The following is an 8,998-nucleotide window of genomic DNA, read 5'->3' on the forward strand; positions in this document are numbered from 1 at the left end:
TCAGCCAACTATGCGGGAACGGTGGTTACGGTGCATGGAGGAAAACAGAAGTTTACTGTGGCCAGCCTAAACTGCGGAGCCACCGTTTTGAGGAAAAGCAGAGTCAAGTGACAACAGTAAGCGATAGCTATGGCTCATCCGCGCAGCTTGGACTGTGACTGCTTGGGTACTGGCACCAGCGAGCAGGGTTGAGGGTATGCTGGCACCTCCAGTGACACTAGGAGAGTGTGTTCTCTCTAGGTGTGTCAACAGCAGCTAGCATGCTCATCGTGTGCTGTGCTGAATCCACATCGATGTGTTTCTGCAGTCTACATGTTAGTAGCACCAGTGAAGCCTCTACATCATAAGCGGGCACCAAATGCATGAGGTTTAGTGAAAACAGAGTCGGGGATTTCATGCAACTGCACTCTAAGCAGTACTATTGCTTAAGTAAGTGTGCCTTAACGAGGTTTTCCTGTATGTGAAAGTTTTTCATGAATACTCAGAAAACTGCGTTTTGACTAGGTCTCTGGAAGTGGCAATGTTTTCAAGTTTCTTTCCTAGTAAAATCGACAAGAATTGCCCTTCTTAATTTCAAGATCAATATGAGCTGATTGCATACGCTATGAAATGGTGACATGAAAGTCATTTTGAATTATGACTGCTTTGTTGAATAAATGTTTAAAGCGCTGTTGGTCTTGTCGAGTGTGGCAGATAGGTTAAATTTTTTTATGAAAATGCAAAAAAGTTAACTCGGGTAACATCAGCAGTTCTCACATGAATTGCTGCGCGGAACTATACTCATGACCCTAGCCATTAAGCTAAGCCAGCATAACTAAGCCAGCTAGGCAGCCTGTGTCACAAATACTGAGTATGATTCACTGCACAGAATTTTTCAAGCAATGTTATAGTTGCTGTCACAAGTTTCATGCGTTGAAGGTGCATTTCCCTTGAAGATAATGAAACTACAAATGCAAATGAAATAAATGCAGGGAGCGCCATCTATTGGTGGCGTCTACTGCCTTTATTTTCTCGAGGTAAGTGGCAGTTTATGAAGTGGTCCCTTGTGTCCCATGAAGTCAAGAACAGTGTTTGTCTCGGCACTACAAATTCAAAGCAGTCATCAAAAAGATCTGCTGCATCTGTACCCTGAGCCTTTTGATGGATAAACTGCATGCAACTTGCTTGAGTGATGCACATTCAGTTCATGTGCCACTTTCAGCAGCAGGCATGTTCACAGCACCGCTGTCACCCATCAGACCTGTATTTTTTTTTCGCTTTTGCTTCAGCAAGGCCCTTTGTTGTCTTGTGTTAGTGCTATGTGCACATATCTGTTATTCAATGTGCAGAAGTGTGCTTGCATGTTGATCGCCACGTTATAAATTTGTCGCTCAAAAGCGATCGCACGTACGCCCACAGTCGAAAGCTTTATGTAGACCTGTCTGCTTGCACGTAATACAAGGTCGCTCAATATAAAAGGGAACATGAGAGTGTGTGGCCAAGCACTTCCGTGTTCCCTTTCATATTGAGCGATCCTCTACGTAATTAGAGCTTGAGCAATGTGCCCTTGATGCAATGAAATGAAATTTTTGCCGAAGTCTCGTTCCATAAACTATTAATGGTGAGTGAACGTTGATAAATGTAGTCAGACTTTAAAGGTTCTGTGACAATTCATGGAGTGGCTAGCTGTTTGGTTTAACTTGGGCCCTGTGTCAGCCAGAAGCAACATGCTGTTTTTAACCTGTGGCGATTTGAAGCGAACACGGTCGCAGTGCTATAACAAAAGGTTGAAAATTAGGTAAAATTAGGACACCTTTATTTATGACATTATGAAGCTGCCTTACGTGTCTTTTCCATTCTTTTTTGGCTGGTAAAGTCTTCATTGAATGAGGGTCTCATGGCCGCAGCCATTGTCTGACCTGAAATTTTTAGTCTTTCTGATGCAGCAATGAGTGAAAACATGAAAATTTGCTGGATCAGGCATTTTTTTCTTAGTAGAGCCAATCTCAAGAAACGAAATCCTTTTTTATTGGGGGGGGGGCTTTGTATTATTTTTTCTAATTATAGGCTTATCAAAGGAGCCTCACCCAAATCTCTCGTTATTATGTCATGTCTCAGTTTTTTTGTTTTTCATTTTGCTGCTTTCTCCCCTGCCCTAGCTTTTTTTCTGTCGTCTCCGTTTCGTTTTTTTTGGGTCTCTTCGAGAGTTTTCGTGGTCACATGTTTTGCTGGGGGCAAAAGCAGTTTGAGTTGTTTACACCCATCATGTTTTGTTTCTGTTCTGTCTTCTGGCGACACCCAAGTCCACGTCAGAAAACCCCTTTTCGTTGCCCTTTGAGATTTCAAGGTTTCTGAAGCCCCATCTCACAAAGGTAGGTCAGGCGTAACGTGGGCACTCCTCTGCATGTGTCAACAGTTCTCTAATAACCTTCACCTCGCACTTTTCCTCTCATCGCATGCCACTGACCGTTTTTGGCACCTGTAGATGCCGGTCAGCTGCACGGTCTTTCCCTCTTTGGCACCTCAAATGCTTGCCGGTGTCTTCAGTTTTGAAACGGGTGTTTCTTGGTTGCCTCAGAGGAGTGCAGCCTTTGCACTGCATGTCTTCACTGGTGTGTGTGTGTCTTCGCATGAAGGCTTGGCAAACTTGTTTCTTTCTGAGGATGAGAGAGGGAGGGAGCATATGTAGTACTATAATGGTAGTGCCCTCTTAAGGGGGGACATGGGTCTTAAAACATTTTTTTTATTTAGGGACCAAATGCAATGAAACTGCACAGACTTATTCATTTTTTTCTGCTGATTTCAAATATGCAATTTGTTTAGTTCTAGACCAATTAGTTCCTGAGATATTAATATATATCATGCCATTGTCTGCTGAAACAATAGAAAAAAAAAATGGGCCACCAGAAATTTAATTTTAATATGTGGGTAGATACTACAATGTGTGAGGAATGCAATGCTGGAAGCAGTTTTCAGTTTTTTGTCCGTGTGGACAAATGGGCTTAATAGTTAGTTTCATGTGTGTCATGTGTTTTCTGGCACTGTATGTCTGGTTAACTCACTTGAAAACTAACTATTAAGCCCATTTGACCACATGGACAAAAAACTGAAAACTGCTTCCAGCGTTGCATTCCTCACACATTGTAGTATCTACCCACATATTAAAATTAAATTTCTGGTCGCCCATTTTTTTTTCTATTGTTTCAGCAGACAATGGCATGATATATATTAATATCTCAGGAACTAATTGGTCTAGAACTAAACAAATTGCATATTTGAAATCAGCAGAAAAAAATGAATAAGTCTGTGCAGTTTCATTACATTTGGTCTGTAAATAAAAAAAAAATTTCTAAGACCCATGTCCCCCCTTAAGTTCTCAAAAAGGAACTAGTGTAAAGTAAAACTGATGTGTCACCCGTTTGTAGCATTCCTATCATTTGATCGACGTAAAAATGTGTCCTGAGTTTAGCAAAGCAGACATTTGGGCTAGTTGATGTGAATTCATGGTGGAAAAACAGCGCAAACTAAGACAGAAAACACACAACAAGAGGGGAGACACTACAAGCGCTGAACTCGCAACTAAGGTTTATTAGAAAAAAACAGAACAGAATATGTACAGTAACCACCCACGACTGCGTACGTCATAACCTCGGAGAAACAGATTACATGCATGGCGTGAAAGATGATCTAAACAGGAGCAGCGCGCGTGTACGCCCGGTTATTTAAGTATCTAAATTCCAAATATGACAAGGCCACTGAAGGTTCACTGACGCACCGTTTGGCGTTTTTTCAAATAAACAACGCTTCCATCAGCTCCCGGGTCACCTTGTCTTGGTGGCGAAAAAGCACATTAGTTTTCGGGAAAAGGGGCGTGCATTTGCAAACCCGGCAGTGTGCGGGAAGGTTGTCTCGCGAGTCACTGCCGAGTAACAGCGCTTGTGGTGTCTCCCCTCTTGTTTTGTGTTTTCTGTCTTAGTTTGCGCTGTTTTTCCACCATGAATGTCCTGAGTTTACTCCGTGAACTAAAAGAAAGGAACGGCGCGAAGAAACACGGACACATGAAAAAACGACACACACACGAGCGCTCGTGTGTGTGTCGTTTCTTCGTGTGTCCGTGCTTCTTCGCGCCGTTCCTTCCTTTTAAATGCATTACCAACTAGCCCGTAACCTTGCTCTTCTGTGAACTAAATGTCTGAGTAGGCGAAGTTCTACTCTGCTGCAGAAGAATCTCTATCTGTAGTGATTAATGTAATGTATCTTTTGTGAATGTGTTAAGTCTACTTGAAATTCTACTCGGCACAGTGCTGCTTCTAATTGAGCCTTGTGAAGGAATAGAAGCCACCTTTTTAGCAAGTTGCAAGAAACCTGACTATTATGGCACCTTGACTGTTGCTTGCAGTGTGCTTTCGTGCTCTGTGGAAGGTAGGCCTCACATGGATGGTAGGCCTCACTTGAAGGTTTGCAGTAACCAGACTATCTTTTCATTTGTACATCACTGGTCGTTAGCAACTGAATCCTTTGAATACTAATAACTGACTTATTGATGGTAAGTTTTGCGCCTGAGGGTATGTGGGAAGAGGTATTCCATTTATATAACGCTTGTTAACACGGAGTCAGTTATGCTTCGTATGCATCCTCACTTTTTGTCTGAAAGATAAATATATGTTAATTTTTTTTTTATCTTGGTATATCACATGTAGCTCTGCAAAGTGTGCTGTACTAACCAGCCTGTGTTCTTGTGTGGTTGCATGATAACTTTTACTTTGACATGCTACTTGCTTTTTCTACACTAACAAATACCTTGGTGCTAGTCTTGCGGAGATGCCTTGTGTGCTGCTGCATTATAGAACCAGGGGCTAGGTGACTCAGCATGCAGTATACTGAATGCAGTGAGCAAAATGGGCTGAGACGACTCATACCACATAATGACTGGGATTTATGTAATAACCTTCGCAGAAATTGTAAAATTGTAATTGCAGGCATTGGTGTCTTTCTCTGCCTGGCATTCGTATTAATGCGAGCAGCACACCTGCCCCCTGCGGGCAATGCATGTTGAAGGCTCTCCGATCGCTTGCCTTGCAAGTGTGCGCATCGAGCGTGGTACTCTGTCGGCCAACCCAGGTGTATGTGGGTCCCCGCAACTTCATGGTTTGGGCTGTGGACAACCGCAAGCGTGTCTACGTCCGCGAGGGCATCTACCCTGAGCTGCACATTGGCACCAGCTGGGTGGAGGTGCCTGGCATTCAGGCGCGCCAACTCTGTGTCAGTGAGAAAGCTGTCTGGGCGCTGACACCGTCGGGCGAAATCTACCGCCGTTTTGGCATCTCCAACAACAACTTTGTTGGGGACTACTGGAAGAGGATTCCGGGTCACGCCACCTGTCTTGCTGGTGAGCAAGTACTCTTTTTAAGAACGACGGAACATAGATCGCTAGTTCATGAGACTTTGTGTCTGTTTTTATGTGTCTCCATCACGGTGTTGGGCCCTTTAGTGGTTGTCCTGTTCGGCCTTCGTGTTTCCTTCGTGTTATTTTTCCATCACAGTTCACTGTGCATATACATTGACTCCATGAATTGAATGGAGTACGTACTTGCGCGAAAGACGGGACGAAAACAAGGAAGCACAAACGACATGTACAAAGCGCAACTTCCAACTACAGTGATCCCTCGTTATAACGAAGTCAGCGGGCCGCCGGAAAAATTCGTTATAAGCGATAATTCGATATAAGCTCGAAAAAAGCTAAAACAGTCGAGATTTAATTGCTCCACAACTGCGAGGAAGCTGGCGGATGACCTTGAGCCGTTGGCGGACGCCGCGCAGCGTCCGCCAGCTGCGACGGTTGCTAGGCGACTGCTCAAGGTCGGTCTCTGTGCCTCCTCGGAACACCGCCACAGCGAAATCGCAAGTTCGTGGCCAATGTAGCTTTCGCAACAAAATTTTCTCGTAGCACATTTGTTTTACCAGCAACTCAGTATTGGTCAGCGATCCTCAAAGATGATACAGTTTTCAAATTGCTTATACCAGAGTTTGTTATCTATATCAAGAGCAAGCTTTAGCTCATTTTTGTGATCCAGACAGGATCCAGGCTGATCGACAAACTGGCAGGCCATGGCCGGTCTCGACGCGCGCGCGCGCTTCGAGACCGGCCGTGGGCAGGCCGGCCTGGCTCAAAGGAGTGCGCCCTACGTCATCATGACGCTGCCGTTCTCCGCGCTCGCGTTGGCTCCCACTTCCCGTCATCGCGTTTGCCGCGGGCGGCTCGCCGTTGACATCTAGCAGGTTGGACGCAAGCAGCGCGCTGCGATCAGACGCTGCGGCGCCATTCGCAACTTCGCGATTCAACGCAGCGCCATTCGCAACTCGCGCCGCGTTGAATCGCGCTCGCTTTTCGCACATGTGTTCCCGCTGTTACAACAAAATTCAGTGACCCTAGCACGCATTTAGACCGTTTGTCTAGTCGAATGGCGCGAATCAAGCATGACTGGCCACTTTTCCGCATTCAAGACACCGCGGTTTTCTGGCATCGCGAAGCGCGAGGAAAACTTTATTTTCGTGTGGATTCTGTCACGGGGAACACCAGGAGTGCGCTTCCGACTGAGATTAACGGTTCGGGCACTCGGCACTCTCTTGGTGCCCGTTACTAGGCAGGTCATCGATCGTGGGTTTGGTACTTTTGTGGCCTGTTCTATGCCTGCATGAGTTTAATTCATCGGCGGTATTAATTTCGCACTGCATGCGCAAAGGGTCACCGCCACGGCGGCGATGCCTACGCTCGGCGGCGGCGATGCCTCCGCTTGCAACTTCGCTCTAAGCGGGTCAAGCTCTTCATGCGCTTCGAGTAATGCGGCTTAAAATGCATGCGTTTGGGTCGGGACCATAAGAAATTTCGAATAAAGCGATAATTCGATTAAAGCGATTTCGTTATAACGAGGGATTATTGTAGTTTATTTCATAGAGAACTGCACATTTATACTCTAGAGGTCAAACACAGCGATAAAAACCGTCGCATGCACATCTCACGACGGTTTTTATCTCTGTGTTTGACCTCTAGACTATAAATGTTTAACTCTCTATGAAATAAACTAGTTGGAAGTTGCGCATTGTACATGTCGTTTGTGTTTCCTTGTTTTTGTCCCGTCTTTCGCGCAAGTACGTACTCCATTCAAGCTATGAACCAACTCACCCAGATTAGAGTTTTAATTGACTCCATGTGTTCAAAACGGGTTCCGGTACATGGTGGGGTGCGGAATGTTCTTTTCCACACCCTATGATATATGAATCTCTACTGCGAAGAGGCAGAAACATTGAGTTACATTCTGTTGAAGCTGAATGGGTGACATTTTTGCAGTGCAGCTTTTTTACACAAGCTGAAAAGGTCCAAATGCAGCTCCGGCTTTAAAGGGAAGCTGAAACGGTTTTTTGAGAATTGGAGGTTATTCAAGAATTCGAATCTGTCAAGCTTCTAGATAAGCCATGCTAAGTATTTTAGCACTAGCATTTGAAATGGTGACATAATCGTCGATTAAAACCGTGGCGATGTTTAGGCTTCTCCTTGCTACGTTGGAGGAGTGCGAGGAAACTCGGCAGTGATGTCATTGTTGCCGAAATTTCAGATGTCCGCTGCTTTCGCCTGCATGCTGCTGTGCATCGTCAGATGGTGCCAAACAATGCATTGTGAGCTTCACCTTCGATGGCGTCGGTCTTCTTCCATGGAATAACCGTTTGTTCGCTGGAAACGTAGTGCCGTCATAAGTGACGTCATTATTGGGGCCTCTGCCCGTCGCTGTGCACTTCAGAGAAGCCTGAACGCCGACGACGACTTTATTCGGCGATTACGCCACCATTTCAAATGCTAGACAAAACAATTTCGCAGGCTTTACCAGCACGTTTCGCACATTCAGCAACCTTAAACTCATCGAATTCTGAAACCGCTTCAGTTGCCCTTTAAACATTGTGGTTGTTGCATCTCAGTAATAGGTGAACCTACCCCTCCTCATAGCAAAGAACTTCTGTTTTTAGGTGGCTGTGAGCAGTGTGCCATGTTAAGCTGACTTTTTTAAAAAAGGTCCACGCCGCATATACACGCCGCATTTATTGATGACACTAGTTTGTATTTTTTTGCTTACGTTTGTGTGTGTGCGCATGGTGTGTCGGTGGCGTTTGCCTTTTTCGAGCATGTTTGACATTGCCATTTCACTTGTGTGTTGCAGTGTCTATTGACGACCGACTCTGGTCCGTGGCCACAGATGGATCTGCACTGCAGTTGTCCACTTTCGAGCTGCCGTCACGCATTAATGAGATGGACACTCTTGGCCTCTCTGCCTCTGCCGAGAAGTCCGATGCAGACATGGATGGCTGGGAGCTTGTCTGACATTTGCAGCAGTGCATGTCGAGAGCATTCGGGCATTCTTATACAGACTGTAGCATTGTTAAGGGGGGACCCTGATCTTGAAAACAAAATTTTTATTAATGAAGTCACAGTTATGAAATTTTCAGGCCACATGTGTTTTTGTGCGCTGAGTCTAGATATGTCATTTAATTTCATGTAAAACAATTCCTTGAGCACTTGTGCAATTTTTATGCAAGTATTTTGGGAAAAGTTTTGCGGAAAATTTGCTGCAGGAAACTCGCTGAAATGCATGCCATTGGGTTCTCTTGACACCAAGGAATGCAATAAGGGTAAAATTATCATCCTGGCTATCATAGAACTTGAGTTATAGAGTTTTGAAGTTGTCGCTTCAGAAATGAGAAGAAAAGTGTGTAGTATTCCTGTTTCTGAAGTGGCAGCTTCAGTACCCTACAACTCAAGTTCTATGATAGCCAGGATGATAATTTTACCCTTATTGCATTCCTTGGTGTCAAGAGAACCCAATGGCATGCATTTCAGCGAGTTTCCTGCAGCAAATTTTCTTCAAAACTTTTCCCAAAATACTTGCATAAATATTGCACAAGCGCTCAATGGAATTTTTTTACACGAAATTAAATGACATATCTAAAATCAGCACACAAAAATACATGT

General features: G+C 44.7%; 1 protein-coding gene across 4 annotated transcripts in view; it reads left to right on the plus strand.

Moving 5' to 3' along the window:
• Positions 1-8,533, plus strand: part of LOC149332111 (tectonin beta-propeller repeat-containing protein 2) — a 36,362-nt gene extending 27,829 nt beyond the window's left edge. The window contains exons 17-20 of one of the 4 annotated variants that reach the window (XM_089557050.1): positions 972-1,016; positions 2,283-2,351; positions 5,101-5,368; positions 8,190-8,533. In XM_089557050.1, the coding sequence (XP_089413176.1) occupies positions 972-1,016; positions 2,283-2,351; positions 5,101-5,368; positions 8,190-8,350 (543 nt within the window). In that variant the 3' untranslated portion in view covers positions 8,351-8,533. The remainder of the gene's footprint in view (positions 1-971; positions 1,017-2,282; positions 2,352-5,100; positions 5,369-8,189) is intronic. The other 3 variants (XM_089557049.1, XM_089557051.1, XM_089557052.1) reach the window with 3 other exon arrangements.
• Positions 8,534-8,998: the final 465 nt, after the last annotated feature.

The sequence above is a fragment of the Amblyomma mixtum genome, chromosome 8 (assembly GCF_055824585.1).
Source record: "Amblyomma mixtum isolate Tamu chromosome 8, ASM5582458v1, whole genome shotgun sequence".
Taxonomy (NCBI): domain Eukaryota; kingdom Metazoa; phylum Arthropoda; class Arachnida; order Ixodida; family Ixodidae; genus Amblyomma; species Amblyomma mixtum.